The 25,724-nt window shown below is 46.8% G+C and overlaps 1 protein-coding gene and 1 pseudogene across 1 annotated transcript; both read left to right on the forward strand.

The window, feature by feature from the left end:
* Window positions 1-64: 64 nt before the first annotated feature.
* On the forward strand, window positions 65-21,344 carry LOC112892489 (annotated as a pseudogene).
* A 1,625-nt stretch (window positions 21,345-22,969) lies between these two features.
* Window positions 22,970-25,555, forward strand: LOC112891624. The gene is made up of 3 exons (XM_025958530.1): window positions 22,970-23,104; window positions 23,232-23,431; window positions 25,078-25,555. Exons 2-3 carry the CDS (start codon window positions 23,250-23,252, stop codon window positions 25,262-25,264), a joined length of 369 nt encoding a protein of 122 aa, XP_025814315.1. The 5' UTR covers window positions 22,970-23,104; window positions 23,232-23,249; the 3' UTR covers window positions 25,265-25,555.
* The last annotated feature ends 169 nt before the right edge of the window (window positions 25,556-25,724 follow it).

The raw sequence follows: 25,724 nt of genomic DNA on the forward strand, positions 1-25,724 counted from the left end.
AAGCCCCCAGGCTCTAAAGTCAAGGAAAGAAGATTCAAGTGATGAAGGCTCCATCGATGAAGAGATGGTCTTAGTGTTGAGAAACTTCAAGAAGTTCATGAAGAAGAAGTACTACCAGAAAGATGGTGATGACAAGAAGAAGCCATCACAAAGAAGATACTATGAGTGCAAAGAAGTGGGCTACTACATTGCCGGTTGCCTACAATTGAAGAATAAACAAAAGAAGGAGAACTACAAAAAGAAATATCAAGGTCATGCTCATGTTGGTCAAAAGTGGGAGTGTTGTCATGAAGACTCCAATCATGAAGGTATGGCAACTCTAGCCATACCCAAGTCTTCAAAGAAACTTTTCAACAACATCTCCGACGACGAAGATGACGTCTTTTTTTGTCTCATGGCAAAAGGGACTAAGGTGCAAGAATCATCCACCTCTTCCTCTCATCCTTCCACCACATCTAGTAGTACACAAAATAATTTTGATGATGAGGAAGAGTAACATAAAGCATTCATGATAAAAGAATTTGGAAAGAAAGGTTTTAAAGAAATTTAAAAACTTATGGAGAAATTAGAGAAAAAGAAAGAGTGTCTCGATAGGCAAGAGGACTTGCTCATCCTTAAGAAGGAGAGAAACCTTATCTTAGAGAAGGCTCTTGCCGAAGGAAAGGTGAAAGTTGAAAAATTAGCTATTGATTTATGATTCAAAAGAGAGGATGTCAAAGGAGACCATTTTGATAAATAAATCCTTAGCTTCCCTAAAGGCTACTCATAGTGAACTTTAAGAAAGCTTGTCATGCTTAACGATCAAGTACAAAGTTCTTGAAGTTAGCTATAATGCCCTTTGGAAAAGCACCAAAACCAATTCTAAAGCAACTCTTGACTCCAATGTCTCCACAAGTGAAAGGTTCTCAAAATATTATAAAGTTGATGTACAAGCTTGTTTTACTAACATGGCTAAGTTAGAAAAGTTGATCCAAGCAAAGAATGCTCAACTTGAGAGATTGAACATGTTAGTAAAGAATGGATATGAAGGTAATACCAAGACTAAGACTAAGGTAAACTACAAGAATGGAAGATATTCAAACAAAAAGGATGGACTAGGACATTACAAGAGAGGTAAGGTAAATGATCGGAAGGTGGTCAAAGGTAAGGAATGTGTCACGCTCACAAAAAGAGCAAATCTTGAGGACTTGATGAACATAGCACATGGTGTGACCACCACAACTCTTTCTCAAGTCAAAAATAAGGTTAAGGCTTCCATCAAGACTAAGGTTATCACTCATGAGCCATCACCATGCTACATTACCGACTACATGGTGACAATGGATCATAATGGTAAAATAGTGGTGAACTATATTGGAGCTTACACAATGACTCAATATTTATAGTGGTTCAGGCAATCATGCTCCACGTCCAATTGGGGGTCAGTTAGTTGTATTGCTTGAGCCCAGGTGCTCGTGAGGATTTGGGGAGTTATAAGCTTGCAAGTGGATGATGTGGTATGATCGAGAGCTGTCGAGGTCTTTGGGTCTTCTAGTGATGATTTTTCCTAAGCGAATGACCCTCCCTTTTATAGTCCAAGGGGGTCCTCCGTTACAGGGGAACTAAAGGTAGAAAGAGAGGATGTTCTTTGCTTCACCGCTCGGGGTCACCAGCTCCGCCAGTCGGGGCCACCAACTTTATCAGTTGGGGCCTTCTGATGACCACCATCCAAGTCCTGGGTCGTGGGGCGGCTATCTTATCATGTCCCTATGCGTCATGCTCCATCGGCCCGGGCGACGATAAGTACGGTATGGTAGTCACGCTCCGTCTCTGGCACTTCGCCCCATCACTCCGTTGTGATGGTGGCGTGTCCGCCGCATTGGGATGACGTTGCGTCCCGTCCCTTCGCGAGGACAACCAAGTGGAATAGTGTCCTCCTGCAGCGGCAGTTAGAGGGACTGTAACCACCGTGGGGGGAGTGGTTGCTCCTGTACGGTAGTTGAATCTGGTGCGTCCATCCTTATCCACAGCATCTGCCCCTGGGGTCGGTCAGTGTGCGAGGTCCGGCCGGCCCCGACCTCGTTAGTCGGAGAAAGCGACATGTGTGTGGTGGGGTTTGACTGGCGTCTTAGGTCAGGACCGTAGTACAGACCTAGGCCTTGGTCGTCCCCTTGGTCGGGGACGCGGGTCAAGGCTTCAGCCGCCAGGCCGGCCAGTCGGGACCGTGGACCTGGACGGCCTGGAGATGGTCGTAGCCCAAGAGGGCGTCTGTTTGATCCATCGGTGGTCCGGTCATTCTGAGTGCCAGCAGGAAATGGCCCTTTGGGGACCCCAGGACCCTGGACCCGTTAGAGGCCCCCGAGCGGCTTTGCGATTTGTTTAATCGCGAAGGCGCTATTCTCACCGCGCCGTGCTTTTGCTCAGAGTGAGAGGTCGCATCGCTCTGCCTCAGCTCTCCCCCTTGTGACTGCTAGTCAATCGGGGTTGCCTTGATCTGACTGCGCAATAAGTGCACGGCGGCGGTACCAGCTGCCTGCTTTTTGGGGGTGGAACATCAAGGCCTGCCCGATCCGTCGCGTTGGCCTGCCGCAGAGGGGTCCTCCCTATTTCCCTGTGAGGATTTCCATTCTTTTGAGGCAGAGCCGCGCCCCACGCTACGTAGCTGGCTTTCAGGACAGGGGATGCACGAGCGGCTATAAATGGAGCTCCCCGGGACCCCATTTTTGAACCCTTCCAAAACCTGAGTCGTGGGTGAGCCTTGTTTTGTATAATGGAGTTGCTCTCAGCTCGTGTGCGTCCACCTGATGGAGCCGGTGGTTCCTCCAGCATCTGGTGCTAGAAGAACGCTTGCGAGCGGTAGGGAATAGACATCCAATCACGACGCGTGATACACACTTCGAGTAGGTTTAGCTGCCAGCCATTTCCGGAAACAACACCGCCAGAGGACCCCGTGAGCTGTAGGAGGAGGATGAGAGGAGGCACGCCCGCACGGGGACGACAAAGGATAGGAGGAGGCGCCGAGGCGGGTGGGGGCGTGGGGCTTGCGGCTGCCGGGCGGGGGATAGGGGAGTGGAGAGTGGGGTGGAGGAGTTATATAGCTAGGGTTTTTTATTGGGCTGGGCTGCTTACTGATGGGCTAGGCTGCATACCGATGGCCTTCAGCACGGTTCCATCGGTTATTTCGGGTACCCGAGGTCCAGAACCGAACTAACCGAAATATTTCGGTTAGTGGAAACCCAGAACCGAACTGGTGACCGAATTTTCGGTTTTGAATAATTCGGTTCAATTATTGGGTAATTCGATTCTCGGGTAATTATGCCCAGGCTGAGCAGAGGAAGGCCAGCCTCGTCAAAAGACTTAACGCCCTCATTGCCTCTGGTGGTGCCGATGACAATGATGAGATGACGAGTGAACTGTAGTCCCATCTTAGTAGTGCTATCTTATGAGGATGAGGCGATAAGAACTTGTGCTACGGCATGTACCTGCATTTTTATTTAAGTTGGGCGATGTGAACAAAGAATCTCTTACTGTTAGTTTTGGGTTTTGAACCTTTGTTATCTATCAATCTGAAATTATGGTCGTCCTTCGTTGAAACATGTCTTTTCTATTGCTATCGTATCTCAATATTGTATTAAATCACTTAATGATATAGATTGTGTTCAGAGTCGGGTCACGCAAGAAATGAATGACAGCCTATCTAACTGCACTCTTCACTGATGATGAAGTGTGGTCGGCTCTAGAAAACATTGGTGATCTGAAAGCACCGGGGGCTGATGGCATTCCGTTAGTTCTTTATAAACGGTTGTTCTTTGCTCGGTGATCAGGTGAAAAGAGAGGTTCATGCTGTCTTTAATGGTGGTGAAATGCCTAACGGCTGGAATGATACTATAAGGCCCGTTTAGATTAGAGGCTTTTCTTAGAAAATTTTCAGGGGACGAAGACGAAGGAGCACTACTCAAACCAATCCAGAGGAAAGGAACGGTTTCCTTCGTAAAACACTGTTAAAAAAGCATTCGCTCTGAGCTCCGTTTTCGCGCAAGCCCGAGGCAATGAGAGGCAAGAGAAGCATATTCTAGGCCATAGGCGGAGCGCCCGCCCGTTATGGCAGGGTGGGGCAGATGGATGCCCCACCTAGCTGCCGGCGCAGATCAGAGCCTCCCCGGCCGTGTGCGCTTCCTGTAGAAGTTAATCCTGTTGCTAGTATTTGGAGTTCACGTACAAGCCTGCATAGTTTGCATGTGCGTATTGGTGTCCGAGTCACAGAACGGAGCTAGAAGCTTGAAACGTACACGTCTAGTACGTATGTGTCCGAGTCGGTTAATAGCTTAGCTGCTAGTTGCTTTATATATTCTCGAGTCTTGTCGTGTTTTTCTGTAACGCAAGTACGTATTAGTACAATCCACCGGCGGATCCAGGGCCCGTCGTCTGTTACCATGCTGTAAGATTTACCATGCTAGCAAATCGTAACGGTAAAGCGCTAGCAAATCATAATGGTAAAAGTACGTGTGAAGTTTTTATGTGCTTTGACCATCACTAGAGAGAAGCAAGGCAAATAGTTTGTACATGTGTTCAAATAAATACTAGAGATCAGAAAATTGAAAGAGAAGAAATGATAACTAGCTGTTCAAATTTGATCGGTTGTGGTCGCAACCTTCTTTTACCAGAGATGGTAATAAAATTTTCTTAAGTTTGGTCCAAACTCCTTTCGATCCCTGGATCCGCCACGGACACAATCTACAAAGCTTCCCAAACCTGTGTTCATCGCTTGGTTACCAATCGATCCTGAGTTCTGTACTCAACACTTCCACCATCGTCATGTTGACATCAATGTGCTTGCATTGACGAGTGACGACCGCCACCTCGCCGTTAGCACCCACCAGTGCACGACGAACGTCACACCGCTGACCTTGAAGACCACGCCGGCCCGTTCGCTCCGAAGGAGGTCACCATGGGCACTGCTTCCCGTTGGAAAAATTAGTAAGGTGTACTAATTTGTTGACATGCACCTATATACTAATAGATCTTTGAGATTTTATAGGAATTATTTGGATTTACATGGGTTAGGCTCAAATATTCCAACACTTCCTTCGTGCGAAAGCTGCTGAGGACGACGTATAGATGTCAACTAATGATAGTACGTGCCCAAAGATGTCGGACCTGCGAGGCTGTGTGCATCACGCTGCGCCGGCTGCCGTGCACCATGCCCGCGATCTTGTTGGTCTGCCCCAGCTAAAATTTTGGGCGAGCCCCGCCACTGATTCTAGCGGTGCAATATCAGATCAGAAGCAGGCGAGAGAAAACCAGATCAAGAAAAAGAAGAAAGAGATCTCGGCTCCGGCGAAGCCGCGGATGCTCGGCATGCCTCGGCCGCAGGGCACCTCGCAGCCCAGCAAGGTCAACGCCGCAATGGTGCAGATCACCATCCACTGCCGAGTGCAAAAGCCCCTTATACTAATGCTTTCGTGGCACTACTGTGCTTTCTTTCTTTTCTTTTTTAGGCTTAGTAGCCTCCGGACACACGATGGGAATAATCGCATCGGACGCTCTGTGCAACATCACTAGGTAACTTATGCAACAAACTCATTTCAATTTCTGCAACACAGTCAGATTTCAATATAAAAAGGTATGATACAAAGAATTGATCTGCCGGCAAAAATGAGTCCAAAACATGCTTATGCACATGAAGATCTAGCACAAATTTCGAAAATACAAATAAATTTAGGTTGCAACTGCCGCAACAAACAAGAAAGCCAACCGCAACATGTAGGAATACCTATAGAATACACGATGCAACATTGGAGGTACTGACTTCAAAATAAGAGAACCATGTTGCAAAATAAGAGAATCCGGAAAATTGAAACACTTTCCAAATATATCTCATAACAAATCAATAAACCTATGACAACACCACATGTTTCTGTAGAAAGATTGGGCAAAATGACACCCGCAACATGGAAAATGTCTTCCTGCAAAATGCATATGCAACATGTCTACCGGAAAATGAGCCTGCAAACGTTGCCCAGGCCCCAGGCCCCTCCGCGCACCGTCATCGCTGCCGCGAGCCGTGCAGTTTGGCTGCTCCCTTGTTGGTGCTATTGGCGTGGTGTCTTCGTACTGTCCAGTGGCTCACGAACGTGCATGCCATCTTGGAGAGGACGACGCAGCGAGCAGCAGGAAGGACAACCCCCCGCAGCGGCACCGCGCGGGGGAGGAGCAGGGGCCACCGCGGTAGAGACGGCCGGCGCCGATCGTGGTGGAGGTGGAGTCAGATCGGGGTAGGGATCCACCTCGAGCGCCCACGATTCGACAGAGATCGAGTGGGGCATCGGATTTCAGCGAGGTAGCATGCGGATCCAAGGTGCGAGAGGTGGAAATGATTAGGCCAACGGAGCCTGGCTCGCATGTACCATCCAGGCTGAGCTGAGCCAGGCTGAATGCATGCATCACGCTGTTGATTGGTTCACTGAATCAATTTGTACTGGATGAGCAGAGCACTTGTTTGGATGGATGTATTTGTAGGGCGGATCAAATTTTTCTGTCTTGCACGCAGCTCGTTCGGGCTCGCGCGAGCCAGGCTGCCAAGAAACGGATTCCATTTTCGTTTCCCAGCAGCCAGGCTGAGCGGAGTATTTTGCATGCCTCGGGACAGGTTCAGGTAAAGGATCGGGCAACCAATCATCATGTCGTTGCATCCCACCAACCAGGTTGGAGCAAATGCCAGGAACCAAACGCGCCCTAGGATGACGAGGGAAATGAGGGAGTTGGGGAATAGATTGGAAGCACGAGGAAGCGTCCGATATTTGTTTACTGCTCGGACGTCAGGATACAAGCATTACCCTTTTTTTCCGCTCCCGTGTGTTCGAAGAAGATAAATATATGAGTCCGTGAAAAAGAGACACCTAAATAGGAAAGGATAAGAATAAGGAGGATAGTTTCTTATCCTTTTCGCCTTTTCACGCACACGCATCTGCTCCTCACCTTTTCACGGTTGGGTGGGGTCATGGACCAAAATGGGCCCCCGGTTCATTGACTAAGTTAATCGAAGAAGGAAACTATATGAATGATAAAATCTCCCTTAGCTGGTCTAACTAAATACATCAATGTTCTAAGCAAAAAACATGTGGCATGTAAATTCCTCCGCCATTCTAAGAACTCATATATTCATTCCTACGAAATATCGCAATCCTTTGTTTTCGACTTATAATCCATTCCTATTCATGCCGCCGAAGATGAGGACGACGTAGTCAAGCTCCACTCCGTCCCCCGCTTGCCGCGCCTGGCGCCCTCAGCATCTGCACCATCCAGGCGCCCAAGTCCACATCCAGGGCGCTGGCCCATGCGCCGACCACCCGAATTCGCTCCACCGTCGGTGCGGGGCTTCGTCGGACACCATCAGGGTGATCGGAGTTGGGGGGTTTTTTTGGCTCGAGTGTTTGGTTGGTTTGATAGTTTTACAGTGGCTTTGGAGACCTAGGCGGATAGCAACAACAAAGCGTTAGCAACCTCCAAAGGGAGACTTGGAGACGAAGAAAGAAGAGAGTTTGGTTAAAAAAGATTCTATTTATCTCTTTATAAAGCTAGAGTCAGAGTATATATAACTTATAATCACATAATCGTAAAATCATATATAAATCCTACCTTAACTATTAAAACCATAAAAAAAATCTTTCTATCCAAAAAACATCACATAAAACAGCGGCAGTTTGTATTGTTAATTATGACACTAACATGTCAATAGTTTTTTACTGAGTGAATACATTGACGTGACAATATATCAAATAACATAAAAAGAAAAAATAAAACCGTTTACCACTGTATAATCTTTCATCATCATATTTTTTAAAAAACACTTATTTGACCGATGAAATCTCATCCGTTGATATTCTCCAAGCACGAATCTCAAACCACCCAACTCCAGGAGCTGATCCAGGTCGCGCGGGCGACTGGAATCCAAACTGTTGCCAAAGGATCCCGCCTGCTAGACCTAAGCATTTCCTGCCCGGCCCGAGCCCGGTGGGCTTTGGCCCGCCTACGACACTCAATGGGATGGGCTTGGATAGAGGAAATGAAGCCCAAATTCTTTTTCTCGGCCCGAGCCTTGCCTGAACTATTTAAATGAATTATTTCCCCGTTCAAAAAGAATGGAAAGTCCGAGCCCGATCTGGACCCAGCCCGAGTCCAGCCCAAAAAAGGGGCCCATTGCTGCCCATGGGACGGGCGTGGGCGGGATTTTTAAGGCCCAAAAAAACCAGGCCTTTTTTCAGCCCCGCCCGCCATTTGCTTAGGTGTACCGCCCGCGCATGCCTTCTTCCTCGACCTGGTGGGCTTTGTACCGCCCACCCCATGTGGCGGCACCTCAGCACCCGCCCCGCTCCCATCAGCCACCTTCCACTGTCGACGGCCGTCGATGACCTTTCCGCCGCGCTGCGCCGCCCTACGTGAATCAAGCCGCTTGCGACGCCCCCACCTGGCCCTAGCCCACTGTTCGCGCCCACTATTGGCGGCCGGCGGCGCTCCGCCGCCTCGCAGCTGTGACACCCTAGGTGTCAAAATTGTAACACACTAGAATTTGTAATATATGTATTGAATTGTGTGAAATTGAGTGAATGTGTGGAAATAAGGACCTATGTGTAATCTTTCAAAAATATGAGTCCTTTTATGCAAAATATTTGAATTACAAATGTAACTTCCAATTTTGACTAGGGGTCAAAGTGTAAAAGTGTTAGTCATCATTACATTACATAAAACTTGCAATTCAGTCCAAAAATACATGAAATTTACCCTAATAAGGACAAAAACTTTAAAAAGTTTGAATTAAGTCCAAGATTTTAAAATAAAGCTCTATCCTTTGAGTTTTTGAATTTTAACTCTAAATAGAAGTTGTAGGGTTTGAAAAGTTCTACAACTTTTATTTTGACCATTTTCTCATTTGGGCTTTAGAATAGTGGAAAATTTTATATTATAGTGAGGTCCCTGGAGTTTTTGAAGTTCACAACTCAGCCCCTGGCGCCCCCCCCCCCCCTTCTCTTCTTCCTCTGCCCCTCCTCTGCCGCGCAGCAGCGCCGCCGCTGGCCGCCGTGCCGTGCCGCCCGAGGCCTCCCCCTGCCTCTCTTGGCCTCCACGCGTCGCCCCCGCGCTCACCCACCGCCTCAACCCCTTCCTGCTGACCTTCCCCGAGCACGCCACGCTGCTCTGCCGCCCGCCCAAGCTGCCCCTCTGCCGTCGCAGGCCGCCGCCGCTCACCGCCGCTGCAGCTCTGCCGGTGCCACCTCCTGCTCTGGTAGCTCCCACGCATCACCTCCAGGCCGGCCGCCGCCCTAGTTCTCTTCCTCTGGCCTTCTCCCGCGCGCTCCACGTCGCCCCGCCTCTGCCCGAGCTCTGCCCAGCCGCCACCTCGCCGCCGTCGTGGCTAGCGCCCGTGCGTGCTTCCCCCACCCTTCTTTGCTGGTCTAAGATGTTCAGTAGCTTCTCCTCCCTCCATTTCGCACTCTCTTGCATTCGCATTTCACCCCGAGCCCCGGATCCACCATCGCCGCTCGTGCTCTTCTCCGGCGACCTCCTGGTCCACCGTGGGCAGACCACCATAGCCTCTCCCGATCCACGACAACCCCTCCCACAGTTTCGCCGTGATCCCGTGAAGCTCACCAGCCCCTCCATTGCCGCCCTTGAGCACCACATCCACCTCGCCGACGAGCTCCCCCTTCGCCGCCGTCCCGGGTCACCGTGGGGACCCGCTCTTCCGGCCATCTTAGCTCCTGACAAGTAGCTTGGGAGGACCGCCTTGACCCCCTGGAGCTTTTCCCCCACCTCTGATCCACCGCCGGTGAGCCCCCACGCTGGAACACCGCCGTCGTAGTCGAGCTCCATCGCCGCCGCCTCGGGTCACCGCTGTTCCACCCCCTCCGGTCAACCCCGACCATCACATCACCCCCAGCAAGGTTCACCCTAGCCCCCTAATCCTCCCTGGCCGGTTCCCCCTTGCCGCCGGCGACCACCGTCGCCGGAATTTGGCCTGCGAGTCTCGGCTCTCTTCCCCGATGAGTCAAGGACTCAATTGCTTTGATTTAAATCTTTCTGAGGGTCTGACTGCAAGATTTCAGTCCCTCCCCTCAATTCAAAATCAGTGATCTTTAGAAATTTGTAAGAATTCGTAGGAAATTCAGAAAAATATCAACTAGTTTTGTTTGAATTCTTGAAATAAACTCTACAACTTTTGTGTTATAACCTTGAGCTGAATAAGTGAATATTTTGAATTAGAGTAAATACTAGGAAATGGGTGTGCTAATTAGATCTTTTGATCCATAGCTATGCTGTTGCTGAAAATTGAAACATAGGATGTGTGTCTCATGCATAGCTTTATGTAAAATTTGTAGACTCAGAACTATTTCCTAACTATGGTGTTCAAGTATCTTTGTTTCAAATTGAGGAAAGCTTTAGGATTTATTCAAGGGTGAATCTATTAGTGTTTGTAGCTGAAAATTTTACCCTAACTTTCTTTCAGCATGTGTAATCCATGATAAAATTTTGAACATCAGTAGCATAGAGTAGCTTAAGTTATGAATTTAAACTTGAATTCAAAAATAATCCATGAATAATAGTTCTGGATTATGAAAATTTATGAAATTAAGTTAGAGCGTTACGTTTGAGTAGTGTAATATGTTCACAAAATTGCAGCACCAGATCTAGTGTAGAACTTCTGGTATAAATAGATCTTAATATCACAATGCTGTTTTTGTGTATTTTATAGAATAATGGCTATAATGATAAAAATCTTGATAAAATCACAATAGTTTAGATTCAGATCAACCTTTTTCCAGTAAAATTTTTAACCTTAAATTTGTAGTATATCAAACTACAAAAATAGTGCATGATCTAAATATTGTTTGATTAAGTTAATTATTCTGATTGCTATGCTGCATAAAATGTTCTAAAAATTAATGATAAGCTTATTTCAGTTAGACCTATTTATACTAATTTTTATAGCATTAGTAATCACTCTTAACTTAAGATTTTATTAGTTGACCAAGAATTAAAATAATAACCCTTTTTCTTAAAAAAAGATCATTAGTCTAATTGATAAAGTAAACTAATAATATTTAAGGAAATTGGTTAGATAAGTTAAGATCTTTTTCAATGCTACTTAATGTAATTAGCTTAATTATTTAGAGTAACTCCACATGTCGTTTAATGAAGTTAGGTAATGTAAGTTAATACTCGATAAATGACTGTCTATAGCAAAGGTTAATTAACTTGTTGGATTGCAACTTTATCGTGAAATGAAATAGAAGCATATGCATTTCCTTAACTATAATATTTGCATATCATATAGATTCGACAACTCTCGCTGACGGAGACTACTAGCTGATCCCGGAACCAGAAGGGGATATTTCTGAAGACCCCAGGAACCTCATCGGAAATATAACTGAAGCCCCAAACCCCAGTTTGGAAACTTTTAGTGTTGACATCTCTGACCGCAGCCCCACCAGCGAAGGCAAGCCCCGGACATAAACCGCTATTTTTACTACACTGCAATTTATATATTCATATATATCTACTTGTGCATTTAAGTTTCTAGAAATTGTATTGAAACCTTAGTTGCATATTCCTAGAAACCTATGTATTGAATACTAGAACATGAGTCCGACTAGCTGCTAAGCTAATAGGACCTGTAGAAGTCGACTGATTGTCTGTCACTCGCGAGCTTTATAGGAGTTGTAATGTTTACATTCCTGCAACCACTATAAGGATGACGGACGGGGTTATGATTATGATTCATGACTGTGGCTAAAACCCCGTCTGTGTTGATGAAAATTTGATAAGGTCGCAGTGTGTGGTAGCGGTGGTTAAGCGTTTGAAAGTACTAGTCACATGCCGTGAAATATGGTAAGCGGTAAGCCTAGTAACCAATCGGCCCGAGGAGTGGACATACCCCAACCACTCGTAATTTGGTTTTTCGCACATGCCCCGATGTGCGGGAGTACGTTCCGCATAGCGGACAGGAGTACGGTCATGTAGTCACGCTACAGGCGTACGTCCTGCACATTGGATGTGCGTATGGTCCTACAGTCGCTTGTGGTGGCACTGATCCAAGAGTCGGAATGAAAGACAAACGGTTGCTTGGGAACGATCATTGAATGTTCTAAGCGTGTGAGTTAGGTTTACCCTTGCAAGGTTTTGAAACTTGATTCAGAATCGTCCGATTCTCGCGGAGATTGTGACTGCTTGATCCCTTTGCCACATAGAATAATAAGAGCAACCTGATGATGATCAAAGAATGATGTTTGCTTAAAAAGTTCTACCATGTTTGAGTAGCTATAGTTGCTTACTTAGAATGGATAACCAATTAGAACTTGAAAGCTAAAAGTTGAAATTAAGGATCTACTCTTTGTTGCTTTTCAGCTGAAATTATATCCAGAACCATTACAAGCCTTCATAGTCTAGCTACATGGTTAACTATACCATGAAACGGGTAAGTCTTGCTGAGTATTAGAATACTCAGTCTTGCGATGTGACTTTTGTTCCAGGTAATCCCCCTGAGGACTCTGCTCTGCCTGTGCCCTGGCCCTATACTCTTTCCGATGGTTGGGCCGTGGAGTGGGATCCATCCCCAGCCAACACAGGTCCCTCCGAGTGATGTTGCGCTTGGGCTTAGCTCAATGTCCGTTCCGCGACGTTTGGTAGTGTCGCATTTTATTTTCCACTGCAGATACTCTAACTTTGAATGGTTTGTATAAATTCGTACTAGTTAGGTCTTGCTACCGTATATGTTTGAATAATAATGTAATATTATGCCTATGATGTAAAATTATCGGTGATTGTATCTCTGGACTCGCCTTCGTATGAGGTACCTTGTTTTGATCCTAAGTTAGGTGGTTTTATCGGGACTTTACCCGACAGACCACGGGGTTCACCGTTTGAAGTGTGGTTGAGTACTTACTGCCTTCCGAGAAAGGATTAGCGCACTTGAGCCGGTGTAATTCATGTTGGTTCTGCCACAGCAGCCCCGCCCGCGCGCCGCTACCCACCGGCAGGCTAGCCTTGCCGTGCGATAGCCGACCACCTTGCCGTGCTGCTCGACCTTGAAAGGACCGTGATGTCGCCTAGAAGGGGATGAATAGGCGCACCTACAAATTTTTACTCCAAAGCAGCGGATAAAATTCACTCCTTGCAAAACCCGAAACTTCCGGGTTAGCAAATACAGAACTTCCGGGTTCTACAAACTGGAACTTCTGGGTTCACACAGAGAGCATAGTGAAGACAATTAATCTAGTGCGGGTAAATGGATACAAGTTCAAACCCCAGATGTAGACTATGCTAAGTGGAGTTTCTAGAGCAGGTCCACACAGTCCCTGTAATTACAAAAACAATAATCTCTCCAAGAACACAAGTGTTCAATGGAGAGCTCCTCAAATCCACAACATAAAATCAAACACAATTGACACAAGGATTTTTACCGAAGTTTGGATTCACTGCATGTACTACACAAGCTTAGTGAATTCTACTCTCCGTTGAGGAGCTCCGCGAAGCCTCCCCGCCAAGACGCTACATAAGCACACCTTGACCTTCCACTATCTTGATTCCCTTCCCATACGGAGGTGGAAATTGACCCTTACAAACTTCCCACGACAGCCCACACAATTGGATGCTCGCCGGGCAACACCTAGCCTTCTAGGAGCCAAGGCTCCAAGAGTAACAAATGCAAAACACACGATTTCGGCCAAACTTAAGTGCTGAAGGTTTGTTGTGCTCTCTAATGCTTTCAAGCTTTCACTCTCTCAAACCCAACTCAAAGATATTACAAGAATTGCACAATCTCATAAAGAGAGGTTGAGAAGAGCTCAACAAGACTACCAAGCTTTCTTAAGATGACTAGCAAGCAGTAAAGTAATGCCTGGAATAGCAGCCCACCAAGGAGGGGGCTTAAGGGTATAAATAGTTGGGTCCAAAGAAAGCTGTTATGTGATAGTTAGAACCTGGAACTTCCGAATTCTCATACCCAGAACTTCCGGATTTTCAAACCTACTAGCCGTTAGTGCCATGTATGCAAAATCCGGAACTTCCGGGCTGCCCTTGTTAATTCCACCCAATGTGCACTTGAGGCTTTTGTGACTCTCAACTTATTTGGGTTACTTGAGCACTGAGACTAAACCAAAACACAATGTGATGCAGCCTTTCTTGATAGTACGGTGCACCTATACTCAAGATTAAAAATAGAGTACATTTCAACCATTTGAGTTTCTCAAAAGTGTACCATGTCGTGCCTTAATCATTCTCAATCTGAAGAGTGCATCCAACTTGATTTCTATAACTTGAGCACAACTTTCTTGAGCTAGTGACTTAAACTATTATCTTTGAATGAAATCTACTTCTAGTTCAAACCACCATCTTCATAATAAGATTCTAAAAAGATTGATACTTACTAATATGAACACCATACGTGATCAAGATTCTTCAAGTTGAATCCAAAAAAAAGTTTCTGTCGGTGTTTAACCGGCTGCCCACCGAGGGATATACCCAAGGTGGTAAGTTTTGGGTGAGGGAACGCCGAGATCAGGAACTCGAAGGTGCAAAGAACACAAGACTTTAGACAGGTTCGGGCCGCTCGGAGCGTAACACCCTACGTCCTGTATGGTGGTTTGTATTCTCTTTGGTGTAGAATGACCTAATGATCTCCTCTTTTGAGGGGGGTCCCTGACCTCCCTTATATATCCGAGAGGCCAGGGTTACAAAGATGCTAACCAACCTTTGCCGAGGGATCACACCAGAACTGATCTCGAGTAGATCCTCTCCGTGTTGATTAGCTCTATCTCCTATTTAAACGGAACAAATAAGAGATAAACAAGATGAATAAGAGATAAGACGAACTTAATCTCTTAAACCTCCGTAGACTACGCTACATGCCCAGCCCGGTAGCCCCGGGTCTGACAAGCCCCCGAGCTCTTCGTAGCTGAGTACTGCAGGCTTATCGAGTACTTTCGAAGCAGTCTTCGACTTCTTCTGAAGCTTCGTCTTGAAACCCTGCTTCGAGATGCTTGTTGAGATCGGTGTAGTCGACACACATTCTCCATTCATTGTTCTTTTTCTTTACAAGCACGGGATTCGCTACCCACTCTAGATGAATTACCTCTTTAATGAATCCAGCCGCGAGGAGTTTAGCGATCTCTCGTTTAATGGCCTCACGCTTGTCGTGAGCAAACCTCCGGAGGCGTTGCTTTTTGGGCATGGCCTTCGGGTCTACATTCAAAGCATGCTCGATCAACTCCCTGGGCACCCCTGGCATGTCCGCAGGTTTCCATGCGAATATGTCTCGGTTAGCCCGAAGAAAGCTGACGAGCGCGAGTTCCTATTTGTCGCCTAAGCCCGCGCCAATGACGGCGGTCTTAGATGGATCTCCCTCCTGGAGCTGGATCGACTTGAGGGCCACGCTATCATTCGACTGGATGCTCGACTTGCTGGCCTTCTTGGAGGGAATTTCCAGCCCAGACTGGGAAAGCTGCTGCGCGGCCGCGAGTACTTCTCCCGAAGCATCTGGCACACGAGTAGTCGAAGCATATTGGATCGCCTCCTGGTTGCAGTCATATGACTTCTTCAAGTCGCCACGGAGGGTGAGCACTCCACCGAGTCCTGGCATCTTAAGAAGCAGATAAACATAGTGCGGCACTGCCATGAACTTAGCCAGTGCCGGACGACCCAATATTGCATGGTAAGAGGAATCAAAAGTAGCCACCTCAAACTTGATGAACTCGGTACGATAGTTCTCCCGCGTGCCAAAGGTGACTGGGAGGACCACCGTGCCAAGCGGATGCGCCGCATTACCTGGGACGATCCCGTAAAAGGGAGACTTGCTGGGCACCAGCATATCCTTGAAATCCAGGCCCATCTTCTTCAAAGTACTGACGAAGATGAGATTGAGCCCGCTTCCGCCATCGATGAGGACCTTGGTAAGCTTGACCTCTGCCACCACAGGATCCAGGACCAATGGGAACTTACCGGGCTCCGAGAAGCTCGTCCACTGATCGTCGCGAGAGAACGAGATGGGGACCTCCGACCAACGGAGAGGCCGTGGTACCGCCGGCTCGACGGACAAGATCTCCCGAAGAAGCAGCTTCTGGTCCCTCCTGGAACCGAAATCCTCATCACCGCCGAAGATAACGTTGACGACCTTCGAGGCATCCTGAAACTTCGGATTATGCCCCTGGTCATCGTGATCGTCATCCTCGGGTTCTTTGTCAGCAGGCTTCTTATTCTTCTTTCCACCACCGGTGTTGCTGAACGTCCTCCGAAGGTGGTAGCAGTCAATGGCGGCATGGCTGGCGCCCGGATGCCATGGGCACTTCTTCTGCAGGAGTTTCTCGAATTCCTCCTGCGTCGTCGACTTCTTGCCCCGCGAAGGACGATCGATAGCCGCGATGACATCATCTGGCTTTCGTTTCCGGGGTGGCCCGGAAAAGTCCCGCTGGCTTTTGTCGCTGCGGTTGTCGTTTGGGCGCCGCAGATTGCTATCATGGCGCCGCGGAAACCGCTCCCGCATCTTCTCCTCCTGCTCGAACCAATCGTGCATCATATCACGAAGGCCCGCGACGGTCTTCGGCCTGTTCCGCCCGAAATCTCTGTATATGCTTGGGTCGGTGATGCCGTTGTAAAAGTAGTCGATGATGTCCTCCTCCGAGATGTTCGCGATGGTGGCGCGGACGTCAAAGAAGCGACGCGTGTAGGACCGTAGAAGCTCGTTACGTTCCTGCTTGCACTGGGCAAGATCGTGTCGAGTACCTGCACGGGTAATTGCTCCCTGGAAATTATCGATGAAGACCTTCTTAAGTCGTTCCCAGGAGTCGATTGTGTTGCTGCCGAGGCTCTCCAGCCAAGTGAGCGGCGCAGGGTCCAAAGCCATCGGGAAGTAAACGACTTTGGTGATATTTGAGCCCCCCGCGACGTCAATGGCCGTGGAGTAGCAACGAAGCCACTGCTGGGGAGCCTGCTTGCCGTCGTACTTGGTGATGCCGATCGGCTTGAAGCCCTCCGGGTACTTGTAGCTGCTGAAACGAGCAGAAAAAGCAGGAAATCGATCGCTACAGTCAGTACCTTCATTCTCGACTTCTTCACGGGTCTTGCGCCTGGAAGAAATCACGGTGCGCGCATCGCGGCCTTCATTGATGTGTTGGCGCAGATCCTCCGGAGGGGGTCGATGATGGACTTGTCGTGGCTGACCCCCTTGCGGTGGCTGCTGCCTCCCGCCAGGGGTCTGGCTCGCGCAAGCGTTGTCGTTGCTGGGTTGACGTCGAGGACGGCCGCCAGCCGTTCGGCTGTGGGTCTGACTTCGACTCTCGCCCACGCGCTCCTCCCTGATGGTAGGCGCCGGGTTGTGTTGATCCAACTGGATCCAAGCCCTCTACGCGTACAAGAGTGCTTGACGTACCTCCGGGTCATGGCTGCGCTCGAGGATGGCCGTAACCCTGGCGATGTTGGCCACCGGAGTCCGAAACCCCCGTTCGCTGACGGCGGCGAACTCAGGATCAAGCTCGCGATGCATAGATCGCCTACGCTCGTTGGCCCTCCTCCGCCGGATTGTGCGGGCCCTGTTTCTGGCCCTCCGCGCTTCACGATCGGCGTCGTTCTCGTCACCAACATTGGCCGTGATCTCATCCTCGGAGATCGCTTCAAAATTGTCAATGAGAAAATCCCCACCGTCCTCGCCTTCTTCGGCCATCAGCACCTGGCGGGAAGAAAGCTCATGAGAACCTTCGTCGACTAGTTCCGTCGTCCCCTCCGCCGCGGTGGCCAACGGCCTGCCTTCCTGAAAAGGCAAGGGCTCGAGGTGAGCCACGAGTCGACTCTCTGCCTCGAGTAGATTGGAGAGCTTCATGCCCTTCCAATGCACGATATATCCCTCTGGCGAGGAAGCGAGCACCAAATCACCGGGGCCAAAACAACCCGAAGCCCCCCGACATGCGGTGGCTTCGGAGTTTCCGTCCCGGAGCAGCAGATCCCGATCCTTCTCAATCATGAAGAGAGATCTGAGCGCATTGGCCTCCTGAAGATCAGTGGCCAATTCGCGCAAGCCGGGTTGAGTACGACCCAACGAACCTGAAAGTGCATCTAGGCCTAATGACCTATTTTGGTGATTAATAACAACCTAAATGAGTATCTAATGCTTCAATTGAGTATAATGAGCAGGGGTCAAAGAAACCAAAAAGGAGAAAAGAAAAAGGAGTGAATCTTGACGACTATTCAAAGTTGGAGAACGGTACCGGATCAAGAGAAGAGTTGCAAGTGGAGAAATTTATTTGTTTTATGTTTTCTTGAGTTTAGGTATACCGTACTATCAAGGGGGATGTGGAAAGTGTGTGGAAGATCACCAATAAATCAAATCCGGAGAGTAAGCCTTGTAGAAATTTATGCAAATCCGAGAGCTCCTGGCGGACAGTCCGCCAGTCCTGGCGGACAGTCCGCCAGGGCGCTTAATCAGCCTAAACCCGAGAGCTCCTGGCGGACAGTCCGCCAGGCCTGGCGGACAGTCCGCCAGGTCACTGGAAACTGCCTAACGGCTAGTTTCCAGTGAGACCATATAAATACCCCACGACCCCCATTCGAGAAAAACACTTGCCTAACCTGTGAAACTGAGTCTCAAGCACATTCTAAGCACTCCAAAGCTTCCCAAAGTGAAACCCTAGCTTCCCAACTCCAAATCTTTGGCCTAGGGTTTGATTTGAGCAAGATCCAAGCAAGATTCAAGTTCTCCCCAAGAGATTCACCTCTCTTGGGCATCTCTTGGCATTCTCCAACACTTTCCACATCTATTACTCTTGGAGCTTGGCTCCTAGACGGTTAGAGGTGCTCAAGAACAACCAACTCGTGGTGTGGTTGGATTGAGAAGTTTGTATTACCCTTGTTGCTAGTGAAAAACTCAAGTTTGACCTTTGTGGTTGCTTGAGAGAGGAAAGGGTTGAGAGGAACCCGGTCCTTTGTGGACTCCTCAACGGGGACGTAGAATCCTTGAGTGGATTCGAACCTCGGGTGAAAATCTTGTGTCTTTTGTACTTGATTATCTTACTTCATTCTAGTATTTTTGTTATTCCTACCTTCGTCTAGTATTCTTGCCCGATCTACTTGTGTACTTACTTTGAACTAGATTGCTTCCACATTTAGTGTTCCTCACCTGTATTAGAGTCTTTCTATTCAAGTGGAATTTGGTATACAAGTTTTATTTTTCGAAAGATTGCATTCCATTCCCGAGACCTCCCAGCGGACGTTGGAAGTGCCCAGCGGACACTCCCAGCGGACAGTCCGCCAGGCAGCCTCGGGCTGAGATTTTTGTGTGCAGGTTTTAAGCGACGATCGCCTATTCACCCCCCCTCTAGGCGTACTTTCAGAACCCCTGAATTGAAACGAGTCCAAACCAGGAGAAGTTGTCGCGGCATCAGAAGAAGTCGAGCTTGGAACAGATTCCATCTCGACCTGTGCCGCGGAAGCATGGAGCGGCAAGTTGTCGAGCTCGTCGACGAACTTGTCGAGGCCGCTGCGAGGATCCGCAGCGACGGTTTTCGGCGTCATGTCGACGAGGAATCGCCGAAAGTTGCCCGCACCGTCTGCGACGCAAACCCACGAGCCAAAAACAAACGTCGTACCCTGAGAGGGTACTGACCTGATGAAACTGAAAATTGCCATCGAGCTCGCCGGCGGATCTTCGACGCGCTCCCCTACCTGGCGCGCCAGCTGTCGGTGTTTAACCGGCTGCCCACCGAGGGATATACCCAAGGTGGTAAGTTTTGGGTGAGGGAACGCCGAGATCAGGAACTCGAAGGTGCAAAGAACACAAGACTTTAGACAGGTTCGGGCCGCTCGGAGCGTAACACTCTACGTCCTGTATGGTGGTTTGTATTCTCTTTGGTGTAGAATGACCTAATGATCTCCTCTTTTGAGGGGGGTCCCTGACCTCCCTTATATATCCGAGAGGCCAGGGTTACAAAGATGCTAACCAACCTTTGCCGAGGGATCACACCAGAACTGATCTCGAGTAGATCCTCTCCGTATTGATTAGCTCTATCTCCTATTTAAACGGAACAAATAAGAGATAAACAAGATGAATAAGAGATAAGACGAATTTAATCTCTTAAACCTCCGTAGACTACGCTACATGCCCAGCCCGGTAGCCCCGGGTCTGACAGTTTCTTCACCCTAGCGTTGGTATCTCAGCACAAACCAATTGCCCTTCGCCAAGCTTAATCCCTCAAAACACTATCCCGAATTCCAACTCTTTATCCTTGCATCACATAGATTTCCATATAGATCTGTATCATAATTAAATCATCAATGAAATCCATTCTTCACAATTCTTTGCAACTTATATCTTCTATTGATAGATTGTCCATTTCTTCACAAGAAATTCCCTTCCAGTGCTTTGACTTTGTCAACAAGCTTCATTTAGATATGAGAATAAATAGTTGTCATCAAACACGTAACTCGATCCATATACTATTCATTGCTTGTTAATATTGTTACTTTAATCATAGCCTAGTCACACGTCTTGTCATATGAGACTTTTATCTTTACTTTTAATATTTTTCATCACAAATATTCTATTGATATAATAATCAATTCCTGCTCATATACTCAATAAGATCATTAGTTATTTAATCGTGGTGTCATTCTATTCACCAAAACCCACTAGGGCCTAGATGCACTTTCAGGCCTCGCCGCGCCCAACCGCATTGCGCGCTCTGTCCTGAGGTTCTGCGCGCTCTCGCTACCAAACTGCTGCAACACGCTCAGGTAGGTGTGGTTCAGGGACGCTGCCGTCGCGCAGGCCCTGGTTGACACCGACGGCCGCTTCCTTGATGTCTCTATCGGGTGGGACCCGGCCATGGTGCCGGTGAGATCCTCCCGCGGATGAAGCTGTACACCTCACAATCCATTGTGCTCGCCAATGCGCCTCAGGGCGAGCTCATTGGTGGCTCGGTGCCGCACTACTTCTTGGGGCTTGCTTGTTGCCTGTTGCTCCCGTGGCTTGCGACACTGTACAAGGATGTGGATGCCACAAATGGGTTATGCAAAGAGAGCTTCTTCACTCATATGCACACGCACGGATTGCAGATGGTGAAGAATGCCTTTGGCCATGTGCGGGCACGGTGGCGGCTTCTAGATGAATGCTGGAAGGGTGAGTGCCAAGAGGCGCTATCCTATGTTGTGGTTGTCGATTGTCTGCTCCACAATATTCTCATCAAGTGCGGCGAGCCCATGCCTAACGAGATTCAGGGGATGCTGATGATGATGGTTTTGTGGATTTTGAGGGTGACAAGGATAAGGAAGGTGCGAGAATCAGAGATGTTCTTGCTGTGCGCCTAAACTTAGTGAGCTATAATCAGTGAGCAATTTGTGTTCCAACCTAGAAAGAACACCAATGTCTAGCCATTTTCCCATCCTCACCTTAGATCCATAAAGCCCAAGATCCTTAGTGCAAGTGGAACCCTCGTGGCTTAGATTTCCTACAATGCCCCAAGAAATCCATAGGAGAAAACATCATCTCAAGATCTTGTCTTGATCATCGGTGATTCGCTTGAAAGACATTTTAACCTTCATCCAAAGACCAGCAGTAGTTCGATCGAATCACCATCCTCAACTCAATCACTCATAACTATATGTTGCTCTACATCCCACCATTCGAATACTGGTGTGCTATTATTGAATAATATTTGTGCATAGGCTCAATCATATTTAGCTATACATGATGAGTAAAACCTACTACCTCCATCCCAAAATATAGTAACTTATAGACTTGGTTAAAGTCAAACATCTTCATCTTTGACCAATAATATTTTCAAAATTAATTATGTTTAAATAGAAAAGATTATATATTACGATAGTTGGTCTTATTATGTATATACTAATATTATTTTTATGTTGTCAATCTTTATATTTTTTTACTATTTATGGTCAAAGTTTAAAAGGTTTGACTTTGAAAAAAATCTAAAAGTAGCTATATTCTGAGACGGAGGGAGTATTAGTTATGAATATCATCTTTGGTCAGCCCAAATATTCTAGGATAAGAATAATTGCTAGATTTGCCATTTATATTATGCTATTAGTTTCATAGAAGTTGAGCGGGGGCAAAAATATCGCTACTTGCGAGATTTAGGGAATGCTTGTTGATTTATATGTTCAATGACGGTGATAAGAAAGGTGAGCTACATATGATGTGGATGAAGTGCGAACCCAAACTAGTATGATAGGCTCACCTATTAAGGACCGTGATGTTGGTGCTTTGTCTTTGAGCACCTTTCTAGCACAAACCACATATCTAATTTGGAACCATAAAGCTGAGATTACCATACGCAAGACTCTTTCACTAGGAAAATTTGAAGCGGTTTCGATGAGGTGTAGTTGGCGGTTCCATTGTATCTATCTATCTCAGATGTTTATGCAGTGTCAAACGAGTATGTGAAAGGTTGGTGTATTAAATTGACACCTATCTTGGACCTAAGATACAGTGGTTCATCTTGCATCATGTGGGGAAAGTTTTACAACCCCCTACAGGGATCACTGATCTATTTGGATTGGTACGCTCTCGGCTCTGAGCAGGCTCTTGGAGCTTATGCAAGATTGAGTACACCGAGATTTGGTAGTTTTATGTATCTGGATGATGTTTGATAGCTATTTATAGGCACTATTTATTTTGCTTATTTGCTTGACAAAATGCTTACTTTTCTAAACTTAACTTAGATTGTAATTGTTTATTGAATGCGCCAAAATATATTGTACTTTGGATATAAGTCCTCCTAGTACGAAATGTACTAATAGTATTACTATTAAATTAGATTTTTCGAAGGTTATAACCTATACATCCGTCATCCAGAAATCTACTTCCTCCATTTTAAAATATAGTTCGTTTTAATTTTTCTAATGCTTTTATCATATAAGATGTTTTAACTGCAGTACTCAGAAACGGATCCCTAATCTCCGAACCCGAAACTAGTATATATGAAGTGACCATACTACCCTCGACCTCTTGAGGCCTCGACCACCCCCACCCACCGTCCGCCACCGTTTTCCCCTCCCCATCTCGCCCGCCGTCCTCCTCCTCGATCTCCTCGCACCTCGCATCCGCAACTCTCCCCGGCGCTTAACCAAGGTGAGCTCCCCGTCCTCCATCCTAAACCCTAACCTCCTCCTAGATCCGCAGCCTCGCCACTCCGCACGCCCAGATCTGCTTCCTTTCGATTTGACCCGGTTTTCTCTCCTCGCGCGTGGTGCCGTAGGGTTTAGGACCGGCGGTGATGGCGGCGAGGCTGGCGCAGCTGCGCGCGCAGGCGGCGCGTGCGGCGGAGCTCGCCTCGAAGCGCGGCGGCGCCTACTACAAGGAGGTCATGGAGAAGAACAAGCAGTACGTCGTGCAGCCCCCCACCGTCGAGAAGTGCCAGGAGCTCTCCAAGCAGCTCTTCTACACCCGCCTCGCAAGGTGAATTACGCCTGCCTCTCCGTTGTGGTGTACCGTTCCGATTGGGCAATTAGGTTCAGTTGTGTGTAGATGTGTAGTATCACATGATCTATTCGTGCGCGTAGTAAATAGTAACGCGCTTTGTTCGGACTGATTGTTCGATGGGTATGATGCCGTGTGGTTAATATTTTCTCCCTGCAATTAGCTACTGTCCAAATCACCTAGTATGATGGGACCTGGTTGCGGTCCGTACCAGCAATGGTTGTACCAAGGCTTTGTGTGTGAAATTCTGTGAGTGGATTAAGATTGTTAGTGGCAGTGTAACTGAGATTTTGTAGGTAGTATAGAATATTTATGTTCTTCATTTTTGAGGGCCAATGCTTGGATTATCCTCCTAGGTTTCTTCATGGCTTCACTGTTTATGACTTCACACTTAATATGACTTAATCATGCGGCTTGTAGCATCTAGGGAATGTGATAAAGCTCTCACTTATATGTAATGTCTGTATTGTAGCATATATGCGTGGTTGTAGACATTTTATGCAATGGTTTCCATGTTGCCCTTCAAGATTATTCCTGCCAATTCCGTTAATTCAAGTTTGTTCTAGTGGATTAAATACAATTTTGGATCTTTATAGCAGAAGGGACCTACAGAACAATGCTCTTATGCTCGATTATCAATGTCTACAACTATGTATTCATAGTAATTTTTCTGCATTTCGATGGATACATATGGATAGAACACAGCGAGCAACTGCTAGGTGAAACCAAAGTTTGACCATTCAGTGCCCTGGTGTAGAGTCTCTTGTGGAGTTGATGTGGCATGGGATAGCATGAAGAATTTGTTGTATGATTCATGGAATGGATCTTTATAAATATTCTTGTGACCCAAAATTATGCATATTTGAAAAGGTTTTGGATCCAACTTTATAAAAATGTAGCGGTAGAAACAAGTAGTAACTTGATTGGTTATTGGGAAATGTGATAGAATTTTTGTTTAGTTTAGATGTGTGTTTTGACTGACAGAGGAAACCCTATATACATGCATATTTCTGGGTAAGTTTATGCATTTTTTTGTTTGGTGTTGGGTGTTGGCACAAGCTGCTTTGAGCGGAGTGTCTAAAGTTTTCTGTTTGCATCATGCAGGTGTATCTGTTTCCTGAATCTGCTATTTTGTTTACCCTCTGATATCTTGCTAATGTGCATCTTGATTATATGTTTTACATTAGCTAGTCAGCTGAGCACAAGTTTTAAACAAGTGAAGAGCCACTTGAACACTATGTTTGATTACCAAGTGCATTGTTTGGAGACATACACTTCACTGCAATTTTCAAGTCATGTTAGATAATCCAAGTAGCATAAGAATGGAAATGTTTATTAACATAAGGCTAATAATTTTCTTTCCTGGCACTAATAAATAACCTGGAAGTTTTCTGAATTTTGAGATTGACCATAACAAATACAAATGGTTTGTTTAAACTTAAAAGCATAAGGGAGCAGCAATTTATCCAATTGTTTGTCTAAATCTAAATACAAATGGCTTGTTAAAACTTGAAAGCATAAGCATACTGTTGTTTGTCCCTTGCTATATGCAAATATGTCTTTATAACTTGTAATAGTTGGGAGTTTGCTTTTGATGGTTTCTAACCATTGGTGTGTTTATTCAGTCTACCAGGCCGCTATGAAGCATTCTGGAAGGAGCTTGATGGTGTCAAGCAGGTATGGAAGAACAGAAAGGAGCTCAAGGTTGAGGACCTTGGGATTGCGACTTTATTTGGAGTTGAGCTTTACGCATGGTTCTGCGTAGGCGAGATTGTTGGCAGAGGGTTCACCTTAACCGGCTATAAGGTCTAGATGATTTCTTCTGGTTAAGACCTGCTTTACAATCTATACTTTTAGCTGATGCTTGTCGAAACGACGATGATACCTGCCTTCTTTCACAATTTTGTTTCTTAAAAAGAGTTTCTCTAGTGCTGAATGTCAGCAAGGACGGGCACATCGTTGCAACATTGCCTCAATAATTTGCTCGCTCGATTGTCCATTTTGATGCTCTGTAATTCTTTGTCAATTCCATCTGCTGCAGTACCTTGCAAGATGACTCTTTTGTGTCTTCCTTTCTGCCTCAAATGAATTTGTTTTGCATTGCATATGACTATGAATGTTAACTGGATGGTTGCTGCATGTCTAGTTTTCCGTGTCATTATTTTGAGAAAAACATTATTGGTTGATTGTTACCAAAGTTGCAGTTTATTTGGCTTCGTTGTGCTCATTGCGTAAGAAAAAATAAATCATTGAAGCAATATTGTTTCGTTTG

This window comes from Panicum hallii, chromosome 5, assembly GCF_002211085.1.
Source record: "Panicum hallii strain FIL2 chromosome 5, PHallii_v3.1, whole genome shotgun sequence".
Classification (NCBI taxonomy): domain Eukaryota; kingdom Viridiplantae; phylum Streptophyta; class Magnoliopsida; order Poales; family Poaceae; genus Panicum; species Panicum hallii.